Here is a 19,599-nt window from a genome sequence, read left to right on the forward strand (position 1 = left end):
CCATGCCTGCTTGGGTGTGGTCAGAGTGACATAGCAAGGGTTTAATTATCAGAGATGCATGCACATGGCCCTCTTTTTTCCTTTCCCTGCCTGGTTGAGCAAGCATCCAGTGTAAACCTGGTCACTGGCTCCGTTGCGTGAGTACTTTCCTAATAAACTATCTGTTATCAACCTAGTTCTGATTCCACATTGCATTCGGCTTTAGGAATGTGTGGTGGTTTGAACTAAAATGGCCCCCAAAGGTAGTGGCACTATTGAGAGGTATGGTTTTGTTAGATGAAATGTGTCACTATGGAGGTGGGCTTTGAGGTCTCATAAAGGCTCAAGCTTTTCTCAGTTGATACACTGGCCATTTCCTGTTGCCTACAAGATGTAAGATGCTCATCTACTTCTCTAGTACCATGTCTGCCTTCACATCACAATGTCCCACCATGATGATAATGGACTGAACCTCTGAACTGTAAGCTGCTACCACAATAAATGTTTTCCTTTATAAGAGCTGTTCTGGTTATGGTGTCTTTTCACAGCAATAGAAACCCAACTAAGACAAATAGATTATGAAGTGTGGACTTGTTGGTGGGAATGAGCTTTAGTACACCAGTAGTATTTAGCTTAGCTCCCCATCCCTCTTTCTCTTTCTTCTCTCTGTGCCTAGTGCCTGTGGATAGAGATGTCTCAGTTACTGCTCCAGTGCCATGTCTGCCTGCCTGCTGCCATGCTCTCTGCCATGCTATAACGATCATGTACTCTAACCCTCTGGAACTGTGAACCCCAGAAAACTTCTTTCTAAGTTGCCTTGGTCATGGTGTCTCTTTACAGCAATAGACAAGTAAAAAGGATGATGCATGGTGAAACATAAAAGACATGGTATATGTGTAGATCAGACAAATTTCAGATAGAGTTCCATTAATTAGATGTTTGAAATGTGTACCCTTTTTAGAATTTACTGAAATTTCATTAAACATGAAGTTGGGTCTATAAGGTTATTAAGATACAGAGAAAAACAATGGGCATCCTTAACTTGAAGGGGTCTGAAACACAAAGAAATGGGAACCCAAGGAACACAGCACAAAAACATGTACTTTTGTAATATGAATTTCTAATGTAAATAAAGGGATAACCAACCAGAAGCATTGAAAATCTGACTATATGCAGGTCATCGGAAAAAAGCTTATACACGTGCATGAGGAAAGGAGAGTGTGAATATTCACTGCCTACCCAGAATTCTTACACCTGGGAGGCTGCTCTAGCTGTAAAGTTGGTGACAAAAGGAACACGGGATAAGAAGGTCAAGCAGAGGAAGTAGACCACAACTGTGGAAAGACTTATACAACCTGCCATGAGGGAGATGAATGTGACACCGCATGGTTTTTGTTTTTGTTTTGTTTTTATGGATTGAAATATCCCTGTGTCCTAGAAGCTTTGGAAATGAACTGGGAAGGAGCATCATGGGGGGGGGCACAAAAGTATGTGTTTTTTTCTTTTTCCATTTTTTAAAAAAAATTATTTATTTTTACATTCCAACCATTTCAAAAACCAAGGTGAACTATTCCTGAAAAATGGAAAGAGAACTAAAATTGTCCTCAGGCACACCATGTATATATATGTTGTATGTGCACACACACACACACACACACACACACACACACACACACACACACACACAATAACAGCAGCAGAACAAAGATCTCAGTAATTAAAGACAGAAAGGCCACAGACAAATATTGAAAAAAATGTCCATTTCAGAATTGTGAAAATCAGAAATCAGACAAGGGCTTGCAACAATTCAAAGAACAGTTATTTAAGAATACACCTACAAGATATACCCACTGGTGCCACAGTGCCACAAATATTGTAAGTATAACAAACTACTGCATTTTTTATTGGTTTTAAGGACTACTTCATGAGATAGAACCCATATCTGACACTGTTAATGAGAGCAAGTACCTGGGACTAGTTAGGTCATGAGCCCAGGGGAAACTTACTACTGTTATTCTGTTAAATGAACTTGGCAACAAAATGACTCCTGATGACTTATTGCTAAACCCATGGACTGGCGCATCACTTAAGCCTCATCAGAGAAGCTTGTTTTCTTGCAATAGATGGTAATTCCTATAGAGATCTACACATGGACAGTGTGAAGAGAGTGAGGGAATTTGTAGCACTCAACCCCAAATTAGTTGTCTTTATCACACTCCTTCTTCAGTGTTCAGGGATCCATGCTGAACATGATGCAGAAAGAATGGGAGAACTTTAGGGAAACCATGTTTCTGGGACATATTGTTGCAGGTTTGCATATGAACTCACAGAGACTGGGACAAAAACAAGACCTTCACAAGGTCAAATAAGACATGGAGAAAGGGAGGTGGTCACAGAGTCCCATTTTAAGAAGAAGCTACTGACAGGTGCTCGGAGAGCTAAAATCAGTTTGCTTCAATGGAGGAACAATGGTGTATCCAGGGACAGACTCATGCTTAGTAGCAGTTGACTAACATAAAATGGACGCCATGTTTTCTGGTATGTGTTCTTTTTGTTATTGCTTTAAGAGAGAAAGAACATGAACATGGGGTTTGGTGTGGCAGGATCTGGGAGAAGTTCGGTGGGGAGAGAATACAATCAAAATATATTATATAAAGTTCTTTAAAATTTAAAAAAATCATAGTACTTGATCTCAAAAAACATAGACTTTTTTTGTCATTTTTACCACATTTATTTTCACCCCTTCCTTCTAATTCCAAGGCAGTCTCCAAATACAGCAGCAGTAGCTATAATATCCAGCAATAAACAGAGAAGGCAAACAAATATGAAGCTCCTCACAAAAGATTCTATGTTCTAAGAACTGCCACTATTTGACGGCCCACTGGTGCTATAGAAAAATCTTTTTTTAAAAAAATGGATTTGTCATTATTTGATCTGCCATGAATTACTCACTGTGTAAAGCCATATTCCAAGGATAATAATTAGTACAGAGTAATTAGTGGCATATATGCAAGACTCCAGCTGCCTCGCATGGTGCTACCAGCTGCGCCAAATGAGAGCTTCCTCCAAACAAGAAGATCTGAGGATGAGATGTGTGTTGAGTCTGAAGCTCTTGTAGTTACTGGGCAATGATCTACAAGGCCAGCATGTGTGTGAGAGTATGGCTTCCTGGAAAGGACTTGAGGGCTTTAAAATATCTCATGTCTCTCATCTGGTTAAAATATTAACATGGGGATTAGTTAATAAGGCAGAATTGGAAATTTCCAAAGCAAAACATGCTTCAACACTCTTACAGTCACTAAGCAAAGATACACAAACTGTTCAAAATGTGCTTTGACTGCTCCCTTAGTTATCCAGTAGAGGATATCAGTACTGAATACAGGGAGGAATAGAGGCTTTGCAGAATCTGTCCCAAAAAGTCATCAAGGAAACAAAAGGCAGTCGAAATTTCATCCACAGCAGACAGCAACACAGCTAAAAATGTGGAAATCTGAGTTAGCACATTGGAACTTTGAATGAGATATCTTCCCACATGTCTTGGTCATTTGAATAACTTGGTCCTTAGTCGGTGGCTGTTTACAGAAGATTAGGATGTGTGGACATTGGGATCCAGCTTTAAGGTTTCAGTCTACATGCTACCATGCTCCCCACTGTGGTGGTGATGGACTCTTACCGTTCAGAAATAGAAGCCTAAAATAAACTCTGTCTTTTAAAAGTTGCCTTGGCCATGGTGGTTTTTTTTTTTCACAGCAATTTGTAACCAAGATATGCAACCAAGATATTACATTATATTATTTTCTATGCCCAATGCTCAATAATTATCACACATGCAGATAAACAAGAAAGTATGGACCATAGATAAGAAAAAAGCTTCCAGTAGAAGCTTTCTGACAAAGCCTACAAAAAGACTTTAAAATGGAAGTAAAATATTTTCTAAAGTTAAAAAATGGCTTTTTAATTAGAAAAAAGAATGAGGAAAAACTCTCAACAATAAAGAAATAAGAATTATAAAAATAAGAACCAAATCCTGGCATTGGTGGCACACGCCTTTAATCCCAGCACTCAGGAGGCAGAAGCAGGAGGGTCTCTGTGAGTTCCAGACCAGCCTGGTCTACAAGAGCTAGTTCCAGAACAGGCTCCAAAGCCACAGAGAAACCCTGCCTAGAAAAAAAAAAGAGCCAAATAGGATTTCAGAGTTTAGAATTACTACTGGAAGTTATCCCAGCTAATGTGGTTATCAGAGACTCAGGAATGAAACACTCATCAAGAGTTCAACCACATTGTTTAAGTGGCAAGAAGAAAGAATTAAAAAAAACCTCAAAAGTATATCAGCTGAAATTATTCAGACATAGAATAAGGAAAAAATAAGACATGAGTCCAATTTCAAAACACCAAAGCCACAAGTAATCAAAATAATTAAGTTGGAATTCAACAAAATGGAAAAAGTGTACCTCAAGGATATCATAACAAAGTTATAATTTAAATTACACAGTGGAAAAATATTTGCAAATCATTTATCTGATAACAAACTTACCTTAGAATATGAAAATAACACAACAATAAAAATGCAAACTGATTTAAAACAGCTAGGATATTGAGATGAATAATAGGTAAAGACACTTATCATTAGAGATCAGAGACATGCAATTTAAAATCACAATGCAATACAAGTTCAGCCTATTAGGATGGCTATATGGGAGGGGAGGTGGGGAGAAACTACAAATTGTAGGGTAAGGGAAACTGTAATAAGAATGTATTGCTTGAAAAAAATCAATTTTCAACAAAAAATAATATAAAAAAGACAATCACAAATGTAGGTAAGAAGGTAGTAAAACTGAAACCCTCATGTACTGCTACTATAGATTTAAATGGTGCAGCTGCTTTATAAAACAGCTGCTTTAAAAAATTTCATATATGTAAATTTATGATATATATGTATATACATGTATATTATACACACACACACATATATATATATGTATACATATATATGTCACAGAAATGACACTCCTAGTCATATAGTCAAGAGGAATAAATACTCAAAAGGAATAAGAACATAACCATGCACAATACAACATTCATAATAAATAATAACTCCAGTGGCAAAACCTCAAATATCCATCGACTGAAGAACAAAATATGGATGTCATACCTATGTAATTGAAAATTTCCAGCAAGTAAGTAGTAATGAAGAAGAGGCACATAGATGAGCCTTGAAACTTGATCTAGTGGGAAAAGCCAAATAAAATGTGCCCCTTTTCTGACTCCATTGGTAAATAGAGTACAATGTGTAAATCCAGAGACTGGAAGGTAACACACACCAGGGCCCCAGTATCACAAATATGCAACTATACAGAAACCAAGCACACTGAGCCATAAACTTTCAAATGACAAATTACAGACAAAAGTTATACTTCAATATTGTTGCTAAGACAAATTGTGTATTTTTATTAACAGTTAAGTCCTATTGCATTTTAAACACAATACTGCTGAAACTACATTGCATTCTGTTTCTATGCTTTAATGAAGGAAGAATCAGGGCTGGAGAGATGGCTCAGGAGTTAAGAGTGCTGGCTATTCTTCCTGAAGACTTGGGTTTGATTCCCAGGACCAACATGGCAGCTCACAACTGTCTGTAACTCTAGTCTCAGGGGATTTGACACCTTCTTCTGGCCTCTGAACACTGCACGCATGTGGTGCACAGAATACAGGCAAATTACTTATACACATAAAATAAAAATAAAAAAAAATCTCAAAAAATAAAGAACACTGAATTAACAAACAGGGAGAAATCCGAGCTAAGACTACAAAGGTATGGAAGGAAATAAAAATGTGACTTTACTACAGAAGCAGTCTTATTGCAAACACATTTATTCCTCTCCTTTGTATTCTAGAGACAACAATGGTCTAAACAACAAACATAATGACTTTTATTTTCATGAATAGAAAAACTTTACTAACCTGCTCTCTGAAAATTCTGAAAAATCACTCTGAAGTTCAAACTTGAACAGAACTTCTCCAATTAGATAGCCATTAGAAAATGCCTTTGCAAATGACTTGGGACCTGAATTTTAAAACATTGAAAAAGAATAGTAAATTGTTGTGTGATGTATGTAATCAAACCAGCATAACTGAGCATGAACACACAATGTCCTGAATATATTTATAGAAACGTATTCTAATAACCAATGTAAAAGATTTAACAATAGACATCAAGCTCCCCAAAGATAAACCATAGTTGATGGTAAACAAAATTTTAAAAGAAGTAGAGAATCTTTTCTAATAAATGTTAGACAAAACACAATACAATTAATAACTAATATTAATCTAAAACAAGTGTCAAGGTAATCTATGAAACTATGCTCTAAATACTTAAGCAAGCCTCCAACCTATAGAGATAGCATATTCTGTCCAGTTGAGATGGAATTGAATTTTTTAAATCTAGATTTAATTTTAACCTGTAAAGTAATGGGAAATGTACTAAAATCATCCCTACTCTTATAAATAATCCTTATTAAACACAATGGGGATCTTGTTTCATGGTTCATACAGGTCACCACTGCCCAGTTTATGTGCAAAGGATTCATGGCAATATCTCAGAACAGAGAGTTCTCAAAAGAAATGTGGCTAAGAGACAGTTTTATAAAAATGTGTTCAACATCCTTAATAATGATGAAAATTAAAACAACTTTGAGACTTCATCTTTCTGCAGTCAGAATGGTTAAGGTCAACAAAACAGTGACAACATGCTGATGAGGACACAGGATGGAGGGTGATCTTTAGTCAGTGCTGGTGAGATTGCAGGTTGGTGCAGCCACTAGATAATGGTGTGAAGAATTCTCAAAAATCCAAGAATATGTCTACCATATGATTCAGCTCTATCTGGCATAGCACAGCATATGGCATATGTGTCAAATTCCTTGAGGACTTTACATTCGATTCCACAGATACTCTTTCAATAGCCATATTCATTGTCAATCTATTCACAAGAGGCTAGGAAATGGAAACCACCTAGGTGTCCTTCAGATGATGAATGGATGATAAAAACATGGTAGCTATAGATAATTCCATTCAGCTGCAGAGAAAACTGAAAACATGGGATCTGTGGGCAAATGGATGACATTGAAAACTATTACATGCAGGTAAGTCAGACACAAAAAGACAAATATAACACATCCTCAGCTATTCTTTAAAAATGTCCCTATGTATGGCTGTAAAGAAGGTGGTAGTAGAGGAATGAGGTGAGCTGCTCTCAAAGGCCTCACTCAGGGAATCCTATGCCACCATGTGTTGTTACATCAGACCCCAGCACCTCATTCTCATAGTACTAAGCCTGCATAATGTTTAGGGTGCTTCAACATGATAATACCTCTTCTGTATGGACATTTCCTCTAGAGTGACAAGTCTGACACTCATTTGTGGCCTTAAGTAAACTTGCTCTCAAGAGACCAGCTTGATCATTGTTTTAAAGCTAGTCGTCACAGAACATGTTCAAAGTTGATGTGTTTGGATTCCTAACCGGCCATACCTGTCCTTGAGGAATTTTCCTTAAAGACTAGCACCTCTGGGATGACAATTCATAATTCATAGTATATATTACCTCCATGAAATAAGCTTGATCTTCATAATTAATGTACCCACTGTCTTTAACTTAACATGGCACCGCTTGTGATGTCATCAAAGAACCTTGTGATGACTGGCATGATCTTTCGTTGACTGATATGATTCTTCAGTTATCTAAAGCTAAAAATTCCCAAAGACTCCTTCCTCCACAGGACAGAACTGTGCTATCATTACCTCCTAGACTATTGTTACTTTTTGTGCCCTTGGAGATCTCCTAATACACACCAGAGATATTCCCTGGTCTGGTGCCACCACTATCCTCAATGATCATTCTATCTCTACTGCTAATTGCATCTTCCTTTTCAGTTTCTTCACTAGCCTCTTATATAACCCATCCATATTCTCTTAGCTCTAATAAGCCACCTGACCTAGAGCCACTGTCAGACTGTAGATATATCTCTCTTCCAGGTCCTAGCTCTTTGGGGTTTGGGTTTAATGTTTAAGCACACAGCTTTCTGTTCAGAAACAGTTGCTCTGTTTCCTTCCCTGACTGCTGCCTTCGGTAGCTTGCTCTGTGCTTGTTTATGCCAATCCGGTGCCTGGACTTCAGCCCATGAATAACTAACATATGGATTAATACTATCCTGTCACCCTTGATACAGCAAATAAATAGTGGCAAAGTATTTGCTACAAATAGGATTTGCTTAAAAATAAACTCATGATCCATTTCCTTTGAAATGGCATAGAATATTAATTATACAGCTCCAATATAGATAAAATAGAAGTCTTTATGGCATAAAGTCAAAGAAGGAATAGTCAGTTATTTATTTCACTGACAGAGTAGTTCATAATAAAATAATATAAAACACTGATCAGCAGGATTTCATGCATAAAAGACTTCAGATTTGCTGTGTGCTAGAAGGATTACACTGAGAAAAATATGCTAAATGGTAAGAGAAACAAAGAAGATGGTACAAAATGGATTAAAAAATCAGGAACAAACACATGGAAACAATGAGGAGGCAAAGAAAAAAGCATGGACATTAGGGATATATAGATTAAAAGGGAACAATGCCTTATCCATTTATTCTAAATTGTTCCTTTTTAACCTACATATCCCTATACATTAACAAACATAAGCAAAGGGTAATTCAGGGAGAGGTTTAGAAAAAAAACGGGGAAAGCATTTCTCTTTTTAGTTTTATCTTGTTTATTTCTTCCCACTCAATATCACCATGTAGTATGACTAATTCCATAGTGACTACCTCCATGAAATAATTGTATTACCTGTTGGCATTTCTAATGTGAAGAAGTGGCAAGTTTACTCCAGGGCTATGAATAATAAATAGTATAAGAAATGTGCACTACTCATCTTTAAAACAGATTTATTTTCATCTTGGAGTGAGGTTGCTTAGCAGAAACTTAGCCCCTTCTACAACCATGCAAGCCCCAGGTCTGGTGCTCATTACTGAAACTGACATTTGATAAAATCTTTAATGTCATTCTTTGTGATATGTCTGCTATGCTCCCACAGCAGGTGAAACAACCTGTGTGCTTCTCTATCAACTTGGATCAGACAGAGCTAGTGGGAGGAAAACACTTTAAGTCATCCACAGTCCAAAGTGGTAGTGAAGGATATGCAAGAAGGGGCTTTATTTTATATCTTGTCTGTGTACACTCTATTTAAACTTACCTAATTAAACAGACATAATTTTTATATATAAAAGAAGAATAGTTGACCCTAGTTCATAAAGAATTATATGAGAATTAAATGAGACATTGCACATAAAGTGCCTGGAGTCATGCCTGATCCCCAGTGTGTTCAGAGGTGATTTTTTTTGTCATGAGTACACTCTTCTATGAAGATGGGTCATGTTAGCTGTACCGTCTAAATATTTAGTAATAGATCTTCAATGGTGATGTTGTACAAACACTTATCCAAAGAGTATTTCAATGTCCAGAAAGCAAACACTTGACACTGCCCTGAACCTCAGAGATGAGCTCACCCTTAGGACCAGGTAGATTATAACACCTTATATATAACACCTTCACCATTCTGGCCAAGCAACTAGAATCAGTTGATTTGTACGGAAAAATATTGAATGGTTTTCATTTAGTGGGATAAATAAACACTAAACAGCCCCACAACACTTCCTGTTAGATATTTCAACCAAAAGACAAATTTTAGAGAATTCTGTCTTAGAGATTGTAGATAAAAGACTGAAAACCATGCCACTTCATGCTCAGTGGCCTTTGCTCCCTTTTGACAGGAGGAAAGATCCTGTTTATATCTCAAGTGCATATTTGAAAATCAAGCAAAATTTATTTTCCTGTGAAAGAGGAAAGTGGCCTGTTTCTAAGAGGCCTTCACATTCCTCAAAGCTGGCCAGCACTCACTGAAAGACCTTGGCCTTCTTGTGTTGAGCATAATCAATTTCATAGCATACTAACTGTAGATAAGGCTGGTTTGTGGTCCCAGTGGATCAAACAACAAATCCCCTGTAATTATGTTTGAAGTTGGACAAAACCAAGAGGCTGTCCAGAACATTCATGGGAGTGAACATTTCCTAATCTGGCTTGTAATAGTGACAGACATACCCTAATTTGGGTAGTATTAGTGATAGACATCTCCTAATCTGACTAGTGTTATTAGTGATGGCTATTTCGTCTCTGATCATTGCTCTGCCCTGCTTCCTTTTCCCTGTTGTTAGGCATGCCATTAAGAAATAAAATCAGAGAATTTCCTAGTTTCTGAGAGGAACTGACTTAGGACAAAGCACTGTTTCCAAGAACCCTCCTCAACGACATCCATTAGGAGCCCAAGTCCTTCCTAACACCCCCATAGAGAGGCTGTGCATATTTTCACCTTGCAACCACTCAGTAACCCTACTTCAGCACAGTTGCAGCTGTGCCCTATGACTTTTGCCTGGAGTACCTTGACCATTTTCTCTTCAGATGACTGGGATGATAGTTGACATTTACATTTTCTCCACTAAATGAGGGTTTTATTAGAATCTCAAGGTTTATATTGGAAATGAAATCTTAATTTCTATGACATTGAATTTCAATTATGAAAATGCTTGGTATCATTATCTTCATGAAACTCTGGTCTTAAAACATTAGTTCTGGTTTACACAGTGCTGACTAGTTTTACACTTGCTATATTAATTTCTAGCGAAAGGATTCTGTTTAAATAAAGAAAAATGCCGCTTAGTAGCTAGAAAACACAGATATATTATTTTCTACCAGAAGCAATATAGTTTTTGATGACCTTGTAGTTGAAATATCAAAAATTGTGTGTTTTGATGAAACTTTGGAAAAGAGGAAAGAATCTAGAGATAGCCAGTTTAATGTTAGCTGTATAACCATAAACCAAGCTCTAATCAGATATGACTTAATTTATGTATTAATACACCAAAGAAGATCTAAACAATTTGTTGTTGTCTTTAAGTTTATGTTACTGTAGCAGAAAAACACAAAACATTTACATATTTAAAGTATTTTCTCACATTTCTAAAAGTGGGGAAATTCAGTACCAAAGTGTCAGAACCTGGCAAAGGGTTTCTGACTGCATCCCAACATGGTACTAGGTGCAAGTGCAGGTGAGTACATAATGTGGACACAGGTAGAGACCAAAGTTAGCCCCTCATCAGAATCCCACCCCAACAATAGTTAACGCTGCAACAGCATAACAGACTAACTCTATGAAGGCAGAGCCCACAAGACCTAAACAGCTCTCAAAAGGAATCACTGTGAACACCATCAGGAAGGGAATTAAGTTTTATCATAAGTTTTGGCCTGAGTTTCTTTTTCAGATCTAAAACCCTATTGTTTTGTAATATGGCAAAATCATAATACATCATAAAATATATGTTGAGTAGGACTATTTAGCTCCATTTGAAAAAATAATACTTGAGATTAAAAACAAATAAACCTACAAAAGTATTTAAGTAAAGTATAATCAGCTGAGCATGGTGGTGGAGACCAGTAATCCCAGCACTTAGGGGCTGAGACAGATGTCTTGCTGTGTGTTTCAGGCTACCTAGGGCAGAGATGGAAGACTCCGTCTCAAAAAGCCACACAAATGAACAATGAAGTATGCCCATAAAATTTAAGACAATTCTCAAGAACTGCTAATATTTAACATAGAAAGACTGAGTTGGGCATTTGTGAAGACCTAACTATTAAAAAAATGAATAAGGAGCTTAGAATATTTCATAAATACAAAGTTGAACTATTTAATTAAAATTTAAGTGAACATTATTCCTTGTGTATACGGATTGACAATGCAACAATGCATTCTAATAACAGAAGAATTTACAGTGATTGAAACTTCAGGAGCTTTTAGCTGCAGAAGAAAAGTAGAGAATGCTTTTAAGTAGTGTGTGTTTCTTAAATATTGTGGGGTGGGAAGTATGAAGCAAATATAATCTAATCCTATTTTATCAATACATTGATAAAATGTGTCTATCAGAAACATAATAAAAACCTAACATTGGCTTGATTTGAGGATTGCTTGATAATAGATCATTCTAATTGACAAGCAAGTTGATCTATAATGGTTTTCCTCTGAGTGTGCTAGGCAAACAAAGTTATGGATCATGTTAATTTTCCAATAAAGCTTAGTCTGGTGGCTTTCTCACCATAAGAAATTGTCATCCAGTATTATAAAATCTACAACTATTATCATCAGATAATTCCTAAGAACTTGCTTAAATTAATAAAGCTGAGGTTCCTCACTCACAAAGCTGAGGTTTGAAAGGCTCACGTCGCCTTCTTGAGACACAATTCAATCTAAAGTAGTGATAGACTTTTCTTTCTCTCATATATTGTCATGAAACATGTTATGTGACAGGAACTATGCTGGGAAATATATTAAAGTGAGAAATAGGAAAATGTTGAAATAAAGCTTACTGGGCAGATGTTGGCAGGGTTGTTACTAGTTATCATCAAAGACTTCCTGCCATCTTTTCAAAAACACATTAGTTATGACTTCCCTGGGATGAAAAATAGGACCTAGGGATTATTATTCATATTTCAGATATCAAGACAGAGGTATTTATTTCTTGAATTCAGCTTTCTCTTCAGTGTGCCTTGATAATATCAATAATAAATTTTATGACCACAGAAGATATTAAAATGCACATCAGTATACTTAAATCTTTCAGTTTATCCATTATCAGAGCCTAACATGCACTGTTAGCTATAATTCTCTTTATGATCAATCTGATCCATACAAATGATTTGAAGACATAGATCTTCATTAGGCTTACTATTGCTATGGTGAAACACCATGAACAAAAGCAAGCTTCAGAGGAAAGGCTTTTATGACTTATGCTTTCACATCCATGGTCATCACTGAAGGAAGTCAGGAAAGGAACTCAAAACAAGATGGGAGCCTGGAGGCAGGAGCTGATGCAGACGACATGGAAGGTGGTTGTTTACTGGCTTGCTTCTCATGGCTTTCTCAGTCTGCTTTCTTTTTTATTATTTAAATTAGAAACAAACTTCTTTACATGTCAATCTCAGTTCCCTCTCCCTCCCCACCTCCCCTTTCCTCCACCTACCTACCTATCCCAACCCCTTTATGCTCCCCAGGGAGGGTGAGGTCTTCCTTGGGGGATCTTCAAAGTCTGTCATATCATTTGGAGCAGGGCCTAGACTCTCCCCAGTGTGTCTAGGCTGCAAGAGTATCCCTCTATGAGGAGACGGCTCCCAAAGTTCATTTGTATACTAGCGGTAAATACTGATCCTCTACCAGTGGCTCTGTAGATTGTCCAGACCTCTAAACTGACTTCCTCCATCAGGGGGTCTGGATCAGTCCTATGCTGGTTTCCCAGCTATCAGTCTGAGGTCCATGAGCAACCCCTTATTCAGGTCAGCTGTTTCTATGGGTTTCTCCAGCCTGGTCTTGACCCCTTTGCATGCTCATCACTCCTTCCTCTCTGCAACTGGATTCCAGAGTTCAGCTCAGTGCTTAGCTGTGGGTGTCTGTGTCTGCTTCCGTCAGCTACTGGATGAAGGCACTAGCATAGCATATAAGGTAGTCATCAATCTCATTATCTGAGAAGGGCTTTTAAGGTAGCCTAAGGGGAAAGGGACAAGATCTCCTAAGGTAATGGGGATCATGGGGGGAGGGGAGAAGGAGTTAGAAGAAAGAGAAGGGGCGAAGGGGAGGGGAGAGGATGACAGGAGGGAGCAGGAAGATCTAGTCAGGGGAGGAATGGAGGAGAGCAAGAAAAGGGATAGCATCATTGAGGGAGCCATTATAGTTTTAAAGAAAATTCTGGCACTAGGGAAATGTTCAGAGATCTACAAGGTCGACCCCAACTAACAATCAGTCTGCTTTCTTAATCAATTACTAATTAAGAAAATACCCATCAGGATTGCCCACAGCCAGATCTTTTGGAGGTATTATCTCAATGGAGGCTCCTTCCTCTCTAATGATGATAGCTTTTGCAAAGTTGACATAAAACTAGCCAACACAGCATATGTCATTTATGGAGAGTGTTCTGTTATAGCATTCTGATGCTCATTTGCTCTTAAGGAAAATTTACAAATGTCTTATGAAAGAGAGGCAATGTTTATTCTGTAGAGTAACTGAGTATGGTATTGGAGAGATGGCTCAATGGGTATAATACTTTCACTGCAAACATAAGAACCTAAATTGACAACCCCAGCAACCATGGAAAAGGTTTGGGTGTTGGTATGCGTCTGCTATCTCAGCACTTCATTTGTAGACTGCTTGTACCCTGGAACAGACTAGTCTAATCCAAAACAATTAATCCAAACAGTTAATCCAAAACAAATTCAGGTTCAGTGAGAAACCACATCTTAAAAAATGGGATGAAGAGCTTAAAGGAAGAGACCTGATATGTATCTCTTCCATTTACATGTGCACACATAGACATGTGAACATACATATACACAAATACACCACATAATAAATAAATAAATAAATAAATAAATAAATAAATAAATACCTCACAGAGGACTCTTACCAGATTTTTCAGTAATGTTATTATTTTATGCCATTCACTTTTTTTAAATTATAAAACCAATTCTTGCAGTGGATGGCGATTAACACAGAGACCTACAACTAGACAATATGGAGAGTGAGACACTTCTGAGTCTTTAGCTATAAATGAGATCTCTTTATCATATTCATCCCATTAAGACTAGGGATCAATGCTGAATAGTACATGGAAAGAGTATAAGAGCCTGAGGAAGACTTCAGGGTACCAGCATTTACCAGACACAACAGCACTGAGGTATGGATGAACTTGCAACTGTGACAGCATGTACAAGAACTGCACAAGGTCAAGCCAGACATAAGCCCAGCATGGAGAAAAAGAGATGTCTTTTTCTCTTTCACCCTTAACCAAGACACTGTGTGTGACTGAGAGCTGGGACAGGGAAAATAGTTTTCTTCAGTGGAATGACACTGGTTATATCAATCACTATCAAGAGCAAGCCTCATGCTCAATTATAGTTGGTCAATACTAAAAGGATACCATAGTGTGTGTGTGTGGGGGGTGTGTGTGTGTATGCATACAAATACTTTGTTTTGTTTTTGTTATAAGAAATAACATGAAGTAAGACGGGGGAAGGATATTGGAGGAGTTGGGGAAGAGGAATAAAAATAATATAATCAAAAGTGTTTATATAAATAAAAAATAAAATATTAATAATAAAATAAAATATTATAATTTAAAATTGATGGATATACTAGTAAATTTCAATATCATTATAAGATCTAATTCTTGAATTCCAGTTATCATTTTGGATAATACATTGTATTGTAGTTTAAGAAATCCTAGTGTGCATTATTTCCAAGAAAAATGACTCAATAAATATATCTTATTGAAGGCTATTAGATTTTTCATTGGCTAGATTGGAGTATACTTCCTTCATTAGGATTAATCAGCTCTCCAGGAACTCCCAAGAGCATACACTACCACCTGCCCAAGTGGAAGGTGACTATTCTTGATTTAGATGATTGGAATGTCTTTTCTCTACTGTGAATAAGCAGGGTAGTTCAGAATCTAGTTTTAAAGATAATCTAGAAATCAATTCACTTTGGCTGTGTCTCAAACAAATAGAGATTATTTAGCCTATAAAGGCACTTGCTTGGCATCCTTGTCTTGTTTCTTTGCTCCACAAGCAATGAATGGACTGAACCACTCTTAATCAAACACTAATAATCCCATCTTTGCTGTTTAACCATCTGGGAATTGACTTATGTCTTGAGATCTTATAACTTGCCAGGGAGGCTAAATGTTTAGCGTTCAATACTTTAAAAGAAAAAAAAAAACCTCAATTTTAGATGACAATCCTTAAAAGTGAGCTTGAATGAATGTTTGGAAGGTAGATGAATTGCTCAATATATACTAATAAATATTCCTAAATATAAACACTACTATAGAATACAGTGCCTTAAAGCAAAAGTCAAATGTCTAAGTTAATATCCTAGCTTTACAATCTATTAACTGTGTATCCCTGATCAACTTCCAAACATTCTTATTGTCATCTTCACTTGGAGACATTGCTTTTATGCTTGTTTTTAACATCAAATAAAAAATAGTATAAAATATCTTACCATTGTCAATGTTATGGATATCCAGTAGCCTGTAACTATTTCTTATTGTTTCAGCTCTATGTTTTATTTGAGAAGATAACTCTTCAAAGAGTTTATAAAATAATTTATTATAAAATCATATATATTTTAGCAAGTTTTTCTCTTATTTTTCATGAAGTTTGACTTCCACCTTTGAATTTCTCATTTCAATACTATATTGAATTATCCTTTTAAACTCTAAAAGCATCACAAGCTCAATCCACATAATAGAAATGCTTGAAGGCAGTATATTAATGTATTAATGCCCATGTGTTCAGGGTAACCATCAGTGACACTCTGGATTATATCTTTACATACTTTCATTTATGTTAAAGTATACCACAATATGAAGACTTTTTGACATGTTAACAATATAGTACAGCTCAGTACATATGTTTCTTTTCCCTGATGCCTGTGTATTTATTTGTATTTGTGTTTTATAGTTGATAAAACTAATTATACTAGTTACAATAAGCTACAATATTTTTACTCATATAAATACACAAAAATCTGTTATATCAAAGCATGTATCCCATTCATTCAATAGTTACACAGTAATCCATAGTATAAAAGAACATGGTTTATGCAACTATTATTCTATTTAAGGCTATTCAGACTATTTCCAGAATCAACATAGCAATATATATCTTTGCTCAAATATCCTATGTTGATGCTTTTAAGATGACTGAAGATGAAAAGTGAGATTTTTACTCACTATATCTACCCCAATTACTATTCAATGCTCTGCATGTATTGTGCCATTTAACCTTGGTACAGATACAAATACTGTTCTTAAGCACAATGAACTTTAGTCTGCTGACTGTCAGTGGTAAAGAAGATATTTAGGGCAAGGCAGTCCAGGCTCCAATCCCCTGATCCTACACAACGTTATCCAGAAATCAAATTACTTTCTTCAGCTTCCACTGTCTCTTTACATCATACATTTTACAAAGTACTCAAAATCTTCCTCCACACCCCATAGAACAACTTATCTAATGAGAAAACTTTTACAAGAGTCTGTGTGTTCCTTCAGGTACACAGGAATCCTATCTTGATGACAAAAACAGTTGAATATATTCCCTGCACTCTGGATAGCCCTTTACATGCATAATTTTGGCTACATCAGAGACTGTCTCCTTAGACATCTTGTAGCAATTGGGATTCAGCAATAGTTGTTTAAAATGAAATTAGCATGGGGTGTCTCTGCTAACAATTTCCAGATTTATACTTAAGGAAAAAAGATGCTGGGAATTTTCCACTCGTAGCTTGTGGTGTTAAACTTTTATTTAAAATGTCTCCAAGCTTTTAATCTTCACAGAATGAAGTCATGCTTCCTTTCTTCCAAAACCAAATTTCTCAAACTTATTAGTATTGTAACAGCATCTAGTGTTCGCATGTTTATGATTAATTTTATTTTCTTTATCCAAAAGCGTTTTACTCTACAAGGGTCCTAGGGACTTCAGGAAATGGCATGATTTTATTATCAAATAAATGAACTAACAAGATAAGTAATGTGCAGCTGTTGTCTCAGAATAGTGCAACTTCAGGTGTGATACTGCATTTTTGGACAATATGGTGAGAGAGGAAGAAGAAACAATAAATGCCAAATGCTTTTCTGAGTTTAGCATCATATCTGAGCAGAGAAACTCTCAGAAGCTCAAAGAGACAGAACACTGAGCAAGAATTCATTAGTGCTTACAGCAGGGTGGAGGTAACTTAGCAAATAATAAGTCTAATATTTATGCCTCCAGAAATGCACATTGGGATGTTATGTGTTCAAGATCCTTGGACTGACAATACGTATTTAACACCTGCACAAACACAACCGCTGTGGATAACCCATGGCTGAACTGGCATCACTGTACCCATTGGTACCAACTGGCAAGGAGGCAAGAGTTCCTCTGGGATGACAGATTGAAATGATTTGTCCTGAAAATGTGCTGCCTTGAGGAAAATCCATAGCAATTGAAAATGAGTTCCCCCTGGAGAGACAGTAATCCCTTCCCCAAAGAGGAGTAAGAGCATACTAACATGCTGGGCTTGGAAGTATTGGTTCTCACCAAATCTGAACTGTTTGTAACTTTCTGGGCCATAAGAATCTAGGAGCTTCAGGTATAGTCTTATGCCTTTGATAAAATCAAACAAGGTTAGCTTAGAAAGGAGTAAACAACTGGTTTGTAAACTGAGATTAAAGTTCCTAGAATTGGCAAATGTTAACATAGTCTACGTCAACCCTTTTGCTATTACATAGAGTGTGATTGGATCTAATTTATACTGGAGGAAACACAGAAAAAAAAGTTGTAACTCCTGGAAGCTTGTCCTGAACATCTTAATGCACATGTCCTGGAAGCAAAGCCAGCGTCAGACTGAAGACAGAAACAAAGTTTCCTCTCTATAGAAGCAGACCAGTAGGTCGAATTTAAGCCTCTCTAGCTGCTTAGAAATACAGACTAGGTCAGAAACTCTGAGGGCTGAAATCGCATGATAAAGGGTAATAATTGCAGAGGCAGGATCAAATGAGAAGGCCCCAGGTGGCTAGGTAGGATTGAGGAATGCTGGCCAGCACTGTGGGGCGCTGCTTAGCTACTCAAGGGACACTTTCCATCAGCGAGCCCCCTATGCTCCCCACGTCGCTTGCCCTAGGCTATGGTCACTCACTCACGGTCCGGGACACCTTCAACTCCTGGTTGAGCCACTGACACAGGATCTCCGACATAGCTCACTGGCGCATTTGACACTAGCAGGTGCTAGGAATTTGTCAGGAATGCAGTCAGAGGGACTGCGTCTTCCTGTCGCCCAGGCAACCAGTTGCTAAGGAAGCGCATCCAGGCTGAAGTTAGGTAACCGAATCAGAGAGGAGACACCAGAGCTCAGACTAAGATATCAGAAATTGTTGTCTGCCCCCTACTGGCTTGTAAGACCTGAGCTTATGCTAGTGACAAAGACTCCAAGAGTCTCAACAGCAATTATAATATTAAATAAAAGGTCTCTTAAAAAATCATTGTCAGCTGAATTAAACTTTTATTTCTCTTCTGTAACTATCTGGGGTAGACTATAAAGAACTACACGAGATCATAAGCTGGTTTGAAAAATGACAATGTATACTTTTTTACTGCGGTTTGCTTTAAATTATTCCTTGTAATGGTCTTGATAATTTTAATTTTGTGCTATCAGTAAAGTCTCAGATTCCCAATCCAAATATGTGTGAGCCTTTCTGTCGGGCTTTGATCCCACAAGTTCTTTGCCCAGAAATAATGGCTTACCTTCTTTGAACCTCACTGATCTTTCCTATAGATACACATACAATGCTTGCTTTTCCAGTTATGAGAATTAAATGAAAATTCACCTACTCTGATGCCTGGCTCCTGGCAGAAGCTCAGCATATGCTCCAAACTTGCCTTATCTTCTAAGGATATGTGAGGGTTTGTATTTCATCAGTG

At 37.1% G+C, this 19,599-nt stretch overlaps 1 protein-coding gene across 1 annotated transcript in view; it reads right to left on the minus strand.

Moving 5' to 3' along the window:
• Spef2 (sperm flagellar 2) overlaps nt 1-18,875 on the minus strand; it is a 159,839-nt gene extending 140,964 nt beyond the window's left edge. Inside the window, exons 1-2 of the mRNA XM_027401298.2 lie at nt 18,818-18,875; nt 5,941-6,043 (exon numbers count right to left, since the gene is read on the minus strand). Of these exons, the coding sequence (XP_027257099.1) occupies nt 5,941-6,043; nt 18,818-18,875 (161 nt within the window). The remainder of the gene's footprint in view (nt 1-5,940; nt 6,044-18,817) is intronic.
• Between the last annotated feature and the right edge of the window lie 724 nt (nt 18,876-19,599).

The sequence above is a fragment of the Cricetulus griseus genome, chromosome 2 (genome assembly GCF_003668045.3).
Source record: "Cricetulus griseus strain 17A/GY chromosome 2, alternate assembly CriGri-PICRH-1.0, whole genome shotgun sequence".
NCBI classification, from domain to species: Eukaryota; Metazoa; Chordata; class Mammalia; order Rodentia; family Cricetidae; genus Cricetulus; species Cricetulus griseus.